The sequence below is a fragment of the Scyliorhinus torazame genome, chromosome 2 (assembly GCF_047496885.1).
Source record: "Scyliorhinus torazame isolate Kashiwa2021f chromosome 2, sScyTor2.1, whole genome shotgun sequence".
Classification (NCBI taxonomy): domain Eukaryota; kingdom Metazoa; phylum Chordata; class Chondrichthyes; order Carcharhiniformes; family Scyliorhinidae; genus Scyliorhinus; species Scyliorhinus torazame.
Window position 1 is genome coordinate 38,891,464 of NC_092708.1, and position 13,453 is coordinate 38,904,916.

Consider the following 13,453-nt stretch of genomic DNA (forward strand, 5'->3'; position numbering starts at 1 on the left):
AAACGAATATTCTGCCATGATTTCTTGTTGGGTTTTTTTCAGTGTCTTCCTCCCTAAATCCTTTTTGGGAAGGTAAACTGGTTGATATTTGGGCGATCAAGACTCCGAATTCGTAGGGTATTTTTTACAGAGGGACAGACAGTTTGGAGGCCTAGCACTGCCTAATATACTTTTTTTATTATTATGCAGTCAACATAGAAAAGGTGCTGGGGTTTTGTAGTGACCGGGAGGCTGCTTGGGTGCAGGGAGAAGTCAGGTCATGTAAGAGGGGTGGGTTGGAAGCGCTGGTGACAGCTGCACTTGCATTTTTGTTGACTGCGAATTTGGTGATTGTGTTCACTTTAACCAGAGGAGGGAGGTTGGACACTATAGTGGGATGTGGAGAAGGAAGGCGTTGGAGAGAATAGGAGACTTATTTTTGGAGGGACCATTCAACAGCTTAGAGAAACTAACGGTGAATTACGGGTTCTCGGAGTCAAACTCATTCAGATATCTGCAGGTTCGGAATTTAGTACAGAAGACTTTCCCAGTGATGCTGCCCAAATCTCTAATGGAAAGGATCTTATTGCGGGGTCGGAGGTGAGGAACACTTTTTGGGAATCTAGAGTGGATCCTTTTAGAAGAAGTAAGCTCAGTGAATAGTGAAAGCAAAGTGGGAGGGGGAGCTGGGGCCTGTAGTAGGTGATGTGTGGAGTGAGGCCCTTCGCAGGGTGAATTCCATGTCCTCCTGTACGAGACTGGGCTTGATCCAGCTAAAGGTGGTGTGTAGGGTGCACCTAGCCAAGAAGAGGATGAGCAGTTTTTTTTTCCTGCAGGCGGATGATAGGCCTGAGCAGTGTTCCGGGGGCCTGGCCAACCGCACGCACATGTTCTGGTCCTGTCCCAAACTTGTGAGCAATGGGTCTCCTTCTTTAACTGCATGTTGGCGATTCTCAATATTGAACTGGAGCCTTGCCCTTTGTTTGCCATATTCGGGGTGTCGGAACTGCCGAGGCTGCAGATGGGGACAGAGGCAGGTGTCCTTGCCTTAGTCTCTTTGATTGCCCAGATGCGGGTTCTGCTGTGGTGGATGTCTCCAACGCAACCAAGTGTCCTGACATGGTTAGAGGATCTAGTGGAGTATTTGTACCTAGAGAAGGTTAAGTACACTGAGGGGATCGGTAGAAGGGTTCTACCGAAGATGGCAGCCTTTTATTACTTCAAGGAACAAATCACCGTCAGGTGCTGAGTGGGGAGGGGTGTTGGGGGTGTGGGGTTGTGTTCTTATTTTTTCATGTTGAATGTTTTGGGCATCTTATAAAAAAATTCTATGTCTTGTAAGGTTTTGTAAAATTGAAAAACTTTAATAAAAACTTTTATAAAAAAAAAAGAGATGAGGCAAAATATTTTGAGGGTTGTGCGTCTTTGGAACCCTCTTCCTGAAAAGGTTGTAGAAGCAAAGTCTTTGAATACTTTTAAGGCGAATGTGGATGGATTCTTATTAAGCAAGTGGGTGATAGGTTATTGGGGTAGCGGGATGCAGATTTGATATTGTTATGGGCCAGGGTTTAGAGAACCCCAAAGTGTATCATGGAGTTCACCTACCACTGATAACAATATTAAAACTTTATCTCCACTGGCAAAACTACGAACTTTGGATTTCTTGTCCGCTACCCGTTTCATCACATTTTGTGAAACTTTTAAAATGTTGTCTAGCCAATTCACCTGCTCTATTTGAGCGTTCCCTAAAATTTGACAGGTAATCCAATAATGTAATTTCCGACTGCTCATTCACCAATTTTTCCTTAATCAATTTAAGTGGTCCTCTTACCTCATGACCAAAAATTAGTCCAAAAGGACTGAATTTGGTTGACTCATTAGGTCATCCCTAATAGCAAACAGGATGAATGGAATTCCTTTATCCCAATCCTCTGGATAATCTTGACAATAAGCCCTCAACATTGTCTTTAATGTCTGATGCCACCTTTCTAACGCTTTCTGCGATTCTGGATGGGTACGCAGTTGATTTAAATTGTTTTATTCCTAAGCTATCCACAACGTCTTTGAATAAACTTGAGGTAAAATTTGATCCTTGATCCGATTGTATTTCTGTGGGTAGTCCATATCTAGTAAAGAATTTAAGTAACTCCTCCACAATCTTTTTAGCTGTAATATTACGTACTGGAATGGCCTCTGGAAACCTAGTAGACACATCCATTATCATCAAAAGATATTGATTCCCACTTTTTGTTTTAGGAAGCGGCCCTACGCAATCAATTAGGACCCTTGTAAAAGGTTCCTCAACTGCTGGAATGGGTATTAAGGGCGCTGGTTTTATCACTGCTTGAGGTTTCCCTATTACTTGACATGTGTGACATGATCGATAAAATTTAACTACATCTTTATGTAGTCCAGGCCAATAAAAATGTTTTTGTATTTTAGCTTGAGTTTTCCTTATTCCCAAATGACCTCCCACTGGTACCTCATGTGCAACTCTCAACCCCTCCTTTCTATACTCTACCGGCAATACTATTTGATGAACTTCTGCCCACTTTTCATACGCCTGCATATGTAAAGGTCTTCAGCTTTTTTCCTGAACTAAAAATGTTCTTTTTCAACCATCTGATCAAAAATCATTTCTGATAATGGCACTTCAACTTCATCATCACTCTTTGATTTCTCCTCTTGTCTTAACCTGTGACTTTGCGACCTTGTTACTACACAATCCGGAAAAATCCCAGGATATTGGTCCTTCAACACTTCAGTTGTCTGATATTCCACTGGGTTATCAACCACAGTAGGGATCACTCTCAACCTGCGATCCAGCTATATCATTACCCAAGATAAACTGTATTCCTGGACAAGATAGTTTCTCTATTACTCCTACTACCACTTCACTGGACTTTCCAACCTTACCTTATATAATGGAACACTACTCCTCTCACCCTGAATTCCACATATTACCACCTTTTCTGGCAACATTCTTCCCAAACTACATAACTCCTCATCTCTTACCATTAAAGATTGACTACCTCCCGTATCTCATAAAATTGTGACTTCTTTATCTGCTCCTTCTGATACGCATGAGTAAACTTTACCCACACAAGTAAATTCTTTAAAGAGATCTGGCACCTTCTTATCAATCACCTCTCGATCAGGCTGTACAATCTTTTGCACCTCCTTCGCTTCACTTGGGCTTTCCTTTACCACTTTAACAAACCCCACTGTCTTATCCTGTTTTACCATAAAAGCCTTCCCAGTGCTTTTCTTCAACCACCAACTACGGGAGGTCACCTCATAGGGCAGTGAGGCTAAATGGGTAGAGATCAGGAATAAGAAGGGTGAAGTCACAATGTCGGGGGTTTACTACAGGCCTCCCAACAGCCAGCGGGAGATAGAGGAGCAGATAGGTAGACAGATTTTGGAAAAGAGTAAAAACAACAGGGTTGTGGTGATGGGAGACTTCAACTTCCTCAATATTGACTGGGACTCACTTAGTGCCAGGGGCTTAGACGGGGCAGAGTTTGTAAGGAGCATCCAGGAGGGCTTCTTAAAATAATATGTAGACAGACCAACTAGGGAAGGGGCGGTACTGGACCTGGTATTGGGGAATGAGCCCGGCCAGGTGGTAGAAGTTTCAGTAGGGGAGCATTTCAGGAACAATGACCACAATTCAGTAAGTTTTAAAGTGCTGGTGGACAAGGATAAGAGTGGTCCTAGGGTGAATGTGCTAAATTGGGGGAAGGCTAGTTATAACAATATTAGGTGGGAACTGAAGAACCTAGATTGGGGGCGGATGTTTGAGGGCAAATCAACATCTGACATGTGGGAGGCTTTCAAGTGTCAATTGACAGGAATTCAGGACCGGCATGTTCCTGTGAGGAAGAAGGATAAATACGGCGATTTTCGGGAACCTTGGATAACGAGAGATATTGTAGGCCTCGTCAAAAAGAAAAAGGAGGCATTTGTCAGGGCTAAAAGGCTGGGAACAGCCGAAGTCTGTGTGGAATATAAGGAAAGTAAGAAGGAACTTAAGCAAGGAGTCAGGAGGGCTAGAAGGGGTCACGAAAAGTAATTGGCAAATAGGGTTAAGGAAAATCCCAAGACTTTTTACACGTACATAAAAGGCAAGAGGGTAGCCAGGGAAAGGGTTGGCCCACTGAAGGATAGGCAAGGGAATCTGTGCGGAGCCAGAGGAAATGGGCGAGGTACTAAATGAATACTTTGCATCAGTATTCACCAAAGAGAAGAAATTGGTAGATGTTGAGTCTGGAGAAGGGTGTGTAGATAGCCTGGGTCACATTGAGATCCAAAAAGACGAGGTGTTGGGTGTCTTAAAAAATATTAAGGTAGATAAGTCCCCAGGGCCTGATGGGATCTACCCCAGAATACTGAAGGAGGCTGGAGAGGAAATTGCTGAGGCCTTGACAGAAATCTTTGGATCCTCACTGTCTTCAGGTGATGTCCCGGTAGTGGGTGCCTGGAACTCGCTACCGGAGGAGGTGGTAGAAGCAGGGACGATAGTGACATTTGAGGGGCATCTTGACAAATACATGAATAGGATGGGAATAGAGGGATATGGACCCAGGAAGTGTAGAAGATTGTAGTTTTGTCGGGCAGCATGGTCGGCACGGGCTTGGAGGGCCAAAGGGCCTATTCCTGTGCTGTACATTTCTTTGTTCTTTTGTTCTAACACTGTGACTTTACATGGCCTAGTTTATTACAGTGAAAACATTTGAAACTTATAATTTCTTTTCCACCCTCCTGGATTTCCTTTTTTGTCTGAGGTACACTCCCCTTATTATCTCCCATCAGATCACCTTTACCTTTCCCACTTGAGTATTTCTCATGTCCCCAGTTTCTATCCTTCACCGGCTGAAACTGATGTCGGAAACCAAGCTTTGATTTATGAACTAATTCATAATCATCTGCCATATCTGTTGCTAATCTCACAGTTTTAACCTTCTGCTCTTCCACATAAGTTCTTGCTACATCAGGAATTGAATTTTTAAACTCCTCCAAAAGTATAATTTCTCTGAGAGCTTCATACGTTTGGTCAATTTCCAAAGCCCTTATCCACCTATCAAAATTACTCTGTTTGAGCCTTTCAAACTCCATGTATGTTTGACCAAATTCTTTCCTTAAATTTCTAAACCTTTGGCACTAGTTCATATGCACCTAAGATAGATTTTTTTCACCTCAAACGTCCCAGATACCACCTCCGGTAGTGATGCAAACACTTCCCTAGCCCTACCTACCAGCTTTGTTTGAATCAGTAATACCCACATGTCCAGTGGCCATTTCATTTCTTTAGCTACCTTCTCAAATTCAATGTAAAAGGCTTCCACCTCCTCGCCAAACCTTGGCAATGCTTGGACATATTTAAATAGATCCCCACCAAGCCTTTGACAATGATGCTCTTTCTCACTATCCTTATCACTATCATCCAACTGTACGTTCCCCTTTACGTCTGCCAATTTTAACTGATTGTCTTGTTTCATGGCCATTTTCTGAAGTTCAAACTCTCTTTATCTTTTTCCCTGATCTGTATCTCCCTTTCTCTTTGTTCTGCTAGGGCTATTCTTTCTTCTCTCCTTTCTTCTCTCTCCTTTTCTTTTTCCTCTCTATCTATTTTGTATCCAAGCTGCTTTAATTCTTTCTCTTGTTCCATTTGTTTAAATTGTAACTGAATTTTTGCCATTTCCAATGAGTCAAATTGTTTCTCAGGCAATTTTAAATGCTTAGCGACCGCCATAATTACCCCATCTTTTCGCATTTTGTCAGGTAATGTTAACTGCAATGTTTCTGCGTAAGGTACTGCGTGTGACCGTCTCCACCCCCAAAAACTTCAGAGTCTCTGAGAGAGCAATTGTCCACAACACACTCCCCACGTGAACTGGAATTCCACACCTGAAAAGCAACCACAATATGCTCACCCCTCACTGTCTTCAAGTTCACTAAGCCAATCCAATAGATAGACTTTTATCCCGGACGAGCCCCAAGTGTTTTATGGGCCAGGGTTCAGAGAACCCCAAAGTGTATCATGGAGTTCACCTGACCCACAACTTTTAATAGATTGTGGTATGGGGAACAGACGGCCCACTCTACAGGTGTGGTACAGCAGAAATGGAAAAGTATTTTTAAAGCAAAACAATGTTTATTCTATGAACTCAAGTTAACCTTTTTAAAACATACAGTGAACATCTTAGCAACCATTATTTCAAATACAACCCCCAAAGAATACAACACTAAGTAATCCTTAATAGGTTCCCAAACAACACCCAGAAGACAAAAGAAATGCCTTTTAACAGAAGCACATCAGGTTTAACTTCACTACTGAGGACATTTATAATTCTGAATTCGCCAAATGATCAAGAGATAGTCTTTACATGGCAGAGAGGACAACAGTACACCTGCTTTGTCTGGCTTCAGCTCCAACACTAAAACAAAACCCCCAAAAATACACAGACACACCCAAGCTTTTCTCAAAGTGAAACTAAAACGCAGAGCCAGAACTCAGCTCCACTCTGACATCACTGCAGTAACATAAGGAGCCAAACATTTCTTAAAGTGACATTCTCATGACAACATTTCCATCAGATCTGCCATTTTATTCAATGGTGGAGCAGGCTTGCAGGGCTGAATGGCCTACCTCCGCTCACCCCCACCAATACCATTATATCCTTCCTTAGGTGTGCTGCTCAGAACTCCAGATGTGGTTGAACCCAACTGGAGCATCACTTCACCTTTTTGTATTTCAGTGCTCTTGAGATAAAAATTAATGTTTCATTTGCTGTAAATTTTTATTTATTAATAATAATCTTTATTAGTGTCACAAGGTAGGCTTACATTAACACAACAATGAAGTTACTGTGAAAATCCCCTAGTCGCCACACTCTGGCACCTGTTGGGTACATGGAGGGAGAATTCAGAATGTTGAAAGCACGTCTTTCGCTGTGAAGTGTCTCCCCACTGGCTTTTCATGGTTTTTGTAATGGAGTCTTAAATCTCTCTGTTTTACGGTTATTATCTACTCGTCATTTGGAAAAATCTGAGGTCTATCTTCCTTCTGTCCGGAAGTAGACCACACACCTCCCCCCTCCATTGAGTTCTGTATACCATCATTTTGTTGATCCCATTAATCTGTCCCTTTGCAACTTTCTGTTCATGACTTAGCCACCTAATGTATTGCCATCAGTAAACATGTGTATACAACCCAATCTTCATTTAAGTCAATATGTGATGAAAGGCTGAGATCTCCATGCTAATCTTTGGGAACACTGCTAGTCACCACTTGCAGTTAAAGTACATGCCCATTATCTCTACTAAAGTGTCCTATCTCTTACTAAAATGTCCTACCTCTGAACCACTGCAATAAGTTCCAGTCCATAAATTTTATTTTTATTAACAATTTTTTGTGTGAAACTTTATCACATGCTTTCTGGAAACTCGTAAAATGTCCACCACATTTTCCTTTGACACCATGCTGAAACCTACTCAACAAGGTTCGGGAGGCAGGATTTACACTTTAGATCCATGTTGGCTCTCTCTGGCCAGTTCATATTTGTCAAGTGCTCACTGTTCTAAAAATGGATTCTAATAATTGGACATTACTCTAATAGACATATAATTTATTGGTTTATCTTTACGATTGTAGCCACCTGGGTTGGCCACTTCCCGACTTAAAATGGAGAACCGCAAAGGCTGAAGGGAAATTCAGCCAACACAGGCAAAGACTAGCAAGTGCAGAAATCATGTATATTGAAATCTGCAAAACAACCAGACAGCACTGAAACCAGCAGCCATCTGCATAGTAATGCAGCAGCCATCTGCATAGTAATGAGCGATTCCAAGGCACAATGGCAACAGTTAAGGTGAATAAAGCCAAGCCAGACTCCTCGGCACCAGCAGGAGCCAACTCAAAGGAAGGCCAACGGACATTTAGGGACCGCCCAGCGATCAGGGAACAACAAGTATTGGAGAAATCGATCCAAGTGATCGGAACGCAGTCCAATCACTTGGAACCAGGTACGGGGTTTGCCCCGAAGGGCGGGAAGCCCCTGGGGACTATAAAGTAAAGCCCCCAAGTTCAAATTGTCCTTCTTTGGCAGGGTCACTCAGCAACTTGAATCAACCCTTGAGAGTGACCTGTCCAAGCTGCCGCACCAAACAAATAAGTCTCCAGTCAACGCTCGCTACGAGATAGGCGCTCCTAGCTACTAGTCCGTACCAGCTTTTGAATCCTGCAGACTCGGGACCTGAACAAAAGGCCATTTGTTCCCCTGACCTGGTGGGCCAGTCCGAAGCTAAGTCTAGGCCTTTTAGTGATATGAATAGTCTAGAAAGTAGAGTTTATGCATGAGCAGTGATTTACTGTGTATAATAAATGTGTTTTGATTTGAAGCTTACTAATTGGTGTGTTGAGTTATTGATCATTACTTGAATTGAACCTCGTGGCGGTATAAAGATACCTGCCGACTCTAGAGCAAAGGTTAAACAAACAGCGCAAATTACGGATTAAGAGCCAACCAAAAGTTAGCAACACCATCCTCCTGTAAGTTTCTCATCAAAGAGAACAATTTCTGAATCCTGAGATGAAAGCTCTCTCAATTTTAACACCTTTCTTAACATCATAGTGTGGAAACCAACAGGTTTTGAAATTTGTCTACTTTCAGTTTCATTATTTTGTCTATTATTGTTTTTATTTGTTTATACTAAATCTTTGGAAGTTGCTCCCTAAACCTTTAGTTCTCATGAGCGGGAGTTGTAGAATGTAATGGTTATGTTGGGTACCTTATTAGTAGGGGTTGGCGGATGGGAAATCAAGCTGCATAATCTGATTGCAGACAGTTTGTTACATGTGAGTAAAATACTGAATTTGTCGTTCGTGTGATCATTTCTATTGTCTGTACTGATGCATGAAGAACTGCAACTTGGATAAGGCCCTGGAAGGAAGCTAAAATTGGCAAGTTCTTTGCACTCGCACCCCTTCATTTCATGTACTATTTCTCTTACTCTAAATCTAGAAATATCCCTCGAGGTTTTTAAATTTGGCATTCCTTCACCACCATGACCATTTTATATCTTTCTACTCCGTCTTGAACTTTGACTAATTGATTAAGTTTCTCTACACAGGAATAAGCATTACTGCTTAATATATTTTTCATTTTCAAGAAAATGCAACCCCCCCCCCCTCCGAAGAGGTTATACGCAAGGGTTGGCCACCCGAAGTTCACATTCGCGATATAAAGAGCCATTTAAAATAATTATGAATTATATTTGGTATTGACTCGAAGCTCTCTTGACTTAGAAAGGTCGTGCAGTAGAATGTCACTGAACGGGTAATCCAGAGGCTGCGGCTAATGTTGTGGGGAGATGGGTTCAAATGCCACCACGACAGATGGTGGAATTTAAATTAAATTCATAAGTCGGAATTGAAAGCTCGTCTCAGTAATGGTGACCGTGACAGCTATCATTGATTCTTGTAAAAAAACATCTGATTCACTAATGCCTTTTAGTGAAGGAAATCTGCCATCCTTGCCTGTTATGACCAAATGTGACTTCAGACCCACAGCAATACGGTTAACCCTTAACTGCCCTCTGAAATGGCCTGAGAAACCACTTAGTTCAAGGGTAATTAGGAATGGGCAACAAATACTGGCTTCGCCAATGATGTCCACTTTCCATGGAAAATTTATAAAGCTATTGTAATTGGACATGCCTTCATAGGTTGTTCTACAACCTTACTAAAGATGTCCCTAAGTTGGCAACATTGTGCAATGCTGTATGAGGAATCATATAACCTAATAAAGTGGGTAGGCAGCAAAAGTGTTCAGTATTTGGCATGATTTTAATTTGCTTGATATAATTGAGTGTGCTCAGTGTTTGGCATTCTTTTATGAATGCAGTGTGTTTTTGAATACATTGCTAATTCCCAGAATTCTGTAATTCATTAGCTTGTGCAAGAATCCAACTGCAGTCTAGATAACTGCTACCATAGAAAACTATTCTTGTAAAATCTAGTTCTCTCCTTCCTGGAGGATGAATTTTAGTTTTATCTTGGAATCAACAATGTAATCTATTTTTTGTGTTTATAAAAGTTCAATTAAACCCCAATTCATTTATTCTCTGAATTTATTCAAGTATATCACCCTCAATGTGACAAAATTCAGATATGAAGGTTCCAGTTGAGATCATCATACGGACATAGGAGCTTGCAGGATTCAAAGACACTGCAGTCCTTTTGACCAATCCCCGAAACTAATATTGCTTGACCACCCATCAGATGTCTCTTCTGTCAACACCGCCACCCTCTCTGGCAGCTAGGAAGGAAGACTTTAAGAGACGTGATTGAATAATTCAAAGGGAGAGGTTTACGAGGAAGTTTTAAAGTTTGAGACAAACCTAAGACCAAAGCAGCAAGGCCATTATATGTTCATATAGTTTGGAAGTTGGATTTTAATTCATGTCCTCACTGCAATACATGTTACTTGAGAACAAGTTCACATTTAATAAAGGAACACTAAAAATTAGTTACGGCTAAGTTAGATATCATGCGTAACACTGCTGATTGGTTCAGAAGTCTGTACATCTTTGACATCTTTAATATTCAGTGTGTTATAGTGAAATAATGTTCTTGCACCTTGATAAAGTTATTTTCTGAAATTTGTTTTCCGATGTCTACTTTTATTTCTAATTGCCTTTATTGTTGCTTATGGGAAGGTGTTTCCTCATTTGGGTACTTGGATTTCTGTTCTGTTATACTGTCTGACAGACTTTGGATAAATGAAGTGACCATTTCTTTAAATTACTTTTTCATCTGTTTTCTTCATTTCTAAATAACATGTTATAATCTATCCCCAAGTGGTTAACCCTTTTTATATGTGTGATTGCAACTTGAAAAAACTATGCCAAATATTCCAGATGACATTTTATGTGAAATTTATTGATCCATATCTTCCCCCTCTCTGCTGAGCTAGTTCCTTGCTAATTGCCTGTTGTTAAGTCTGACTGAGATCTCCTAATTTAGCACAGATTAGGAATCTATCTGGCTTTGCGCCACTGGTTTGTGCATTTACCTACTGAACTCAGCGTAATCTAAGTATACAGTTCTATTGACAAAGGGCACCGAGGGTTAGAGATAGTACTCTAAAATTACCACCTTGTTGGTTTAACTTCAATTGCGTGAAAAGTACTGGCAGCCATTAGAGGAATTGATTTGGGGCATTTTGCCTAAGTGAAATGTGATCTTGTTTTCCCACGAGCATCTGTTTGTTGTCATTTAGTAGCTCCAACAGCTGATGTGTTATGGTTGGCAGTGATGTTTGTTCATTTGTACTTGTTTTACACCATTAAATGTTTCTGGTGAATTAATTTAGAAAACTAATTCTAAAAAAAATATTTCTGAAAGAATCAATAATTTCCCTGTATTCACTACTTTTCTTTTTGTAGACCCCGTGTGGACAGTAATGACATCGCGTTTCCGGTTGCCAGCTGGCAGGACTTACAATGTACGAGCATCAGAACTGGCTAGGGACAGACAACACACAGAAGTGGTGTGCAACGTACTTCTCCTGGATAATACTGTTCAAGCTTTCAAGGTTAACGTAAGTAAATCGTCTTTTGAGTGTCGAGGCAAACTTTTATGCACTGCTTCCATTGAATAATTTTGGCAGAATCTGTGAAAGAGTGTACATTTTTAAAAAATATATATATATTTTTTTGGCAGAACCAGCGAAAGGGTGCACATTCTGTTTTTCTAAAATAAATTTTAGAGTACCCAATTCATTTTTTCTCCAATTAAGGGGCAATTTAGCATGGCCAATTCACATACCCTGCCCATCTTGGGGTTGTGGGGATGAAACCCACGCAAACATGGGGAGAATGTACAAACACCACACGGACAGTGACCCAGAGCTGGGATCGAACCTGGGACCTCGGTGCTGTAAGGCAGCAGTGCTAACCACTGCACAACCGTGCTGCCCTGAGTGCACATTATATAACTAATGCAGAAGAGTTGTTCCATGGAAGAAAAAAGTAGTTGTTCCAATTGCTTTAAAATGAAATGAAAATTGCTTATTGTCACAAGTAGGCTTCAAATGAAGTTAATGTGAAACGCCCCTAGTCGCCACATTCCGGCGCCTGTTCGGGGAGGCTGGTACGGGAGTTGAACCGTGCTGCTGGCCTGCCTTGGTTTGCTTTCAAAGCCAGCGATTTAGCCCTGTGCTAAACCAGCCACTGCTAAACCAGCCCCTTATTTATTTAGTTAGGTAAATTATTTTTAATCTAGTACTCTGGGGGAAAAAAATATACTTTTTTAGAAGTATTGGAAAACCAGTTGATAGAAAATGGCACCGTTGGTGTGCAGAGGAAATTCAGTGGATGAGACTATGCCACACTACTAGCTAGAGGAGGATCATGTGTACCGAGAACTAGCAGAAATAATTTGTGCTGAAGTCGGTGCAAAATCTGATTTTACATATTATCAGATGTGTATAATTCCTGTAGCTGATCGTTAAATTTAATTATACTTGAGTCTATTCGGAGGATGCAACAATATGCAGGAGGTTGAAGTGATCGCACAGTGAGCAGTTTTGACCGAAGAATGGGTGTACTTTCCATAAGATCATAAGACATAGGAGCAGAATTAGGCCACTTGGCCCATCGAGTCTGCCCCGCCATTCAATCATGGCTGATATTTTTCTCCTCCCCATTCTCCTGCCTTCTCCCCATAACCCCTGATCCCCTTAGTAATCAAGAACCTATCAATCGCTGTCTTAAAGACACTCAGTGATTTGACCTCCACAGCTTTCTGTGGCAAATAGTTCCACAGATTCACCACCCTCTGGCTGAAGAAATTTCTCCTCATCTCTGTTTTAAAGGATTGTCCCTTTAGTTCAGATTGTGTCCTCTGGTTCTAGTTTTTCCTACAAGTGGAAACATCCCCTCCACGTCCACTCTATCCAGGCCTCGCAGTATTCTGTAAGCTTCCTTGGATAATTTTCCCCCATATCATGATATCCATTGCCAGATATGGCAATTTGGTGTTCTGGAGGTTAAAAGGGTTTTCACATTCTCTGTAGCAGGGTTTCCCAAACTTTTCCAGCCATGGAACCCTATTGACCTCCATAGAGTGCTGACTGAACCTCTGAGAAACGCTCAAATGTTGAAGAGTCTAATCACAAGAAACTGATTCTATGTTTGTACCTATTGCGCACAAACAAAAATAAATTTATAAACTTATTTTCTGTTTCTTGTATGTCTACATTTATTATAATTAAAACATAATCTTATTCAGCAAATAAGTTTTCTTGTCATTTTTAATGGGAGGAGGGATGGCGCTTCTTTTGCTCACGTAATAAGAACTAGGAGCAGGAGTAGGCCATCTGGCTCTTCGAGCCTGCTCCGCCATTCAATGAGATCATGGCTGATCTTTTGTGGACTCAGCTCCACTTTCCCGCCTGAACACCATAAC

General features: G+C 41.2%; 1 protein-coding gene across 6 annotated transcripts in view; it reads left to right on the top strand.

The window, feature by feature from the left end:
• Positions 1-13,453, top strand: part of ptpn4a (protein tyrosine phosphatase non-receptor type 4a) — a 428,661-nt gene that overhangs the window by 103,308 nt on the left and 311,900 nt on the right. For all 6 annotated transcript variants that reach the window (XM_072470160.1, XM_072470166.1, XM_072470164.1 and 3 more), the window contains one exon: positions 11,431-11,585. In XM_072470160.1, the coding sequence (XP_072326261.1) occupies positions 11,431-11,585 (155 nt within the window). The remainder of the gene's footprint in view (positions 1-11,430; positions 11,586-13,453) is intronic.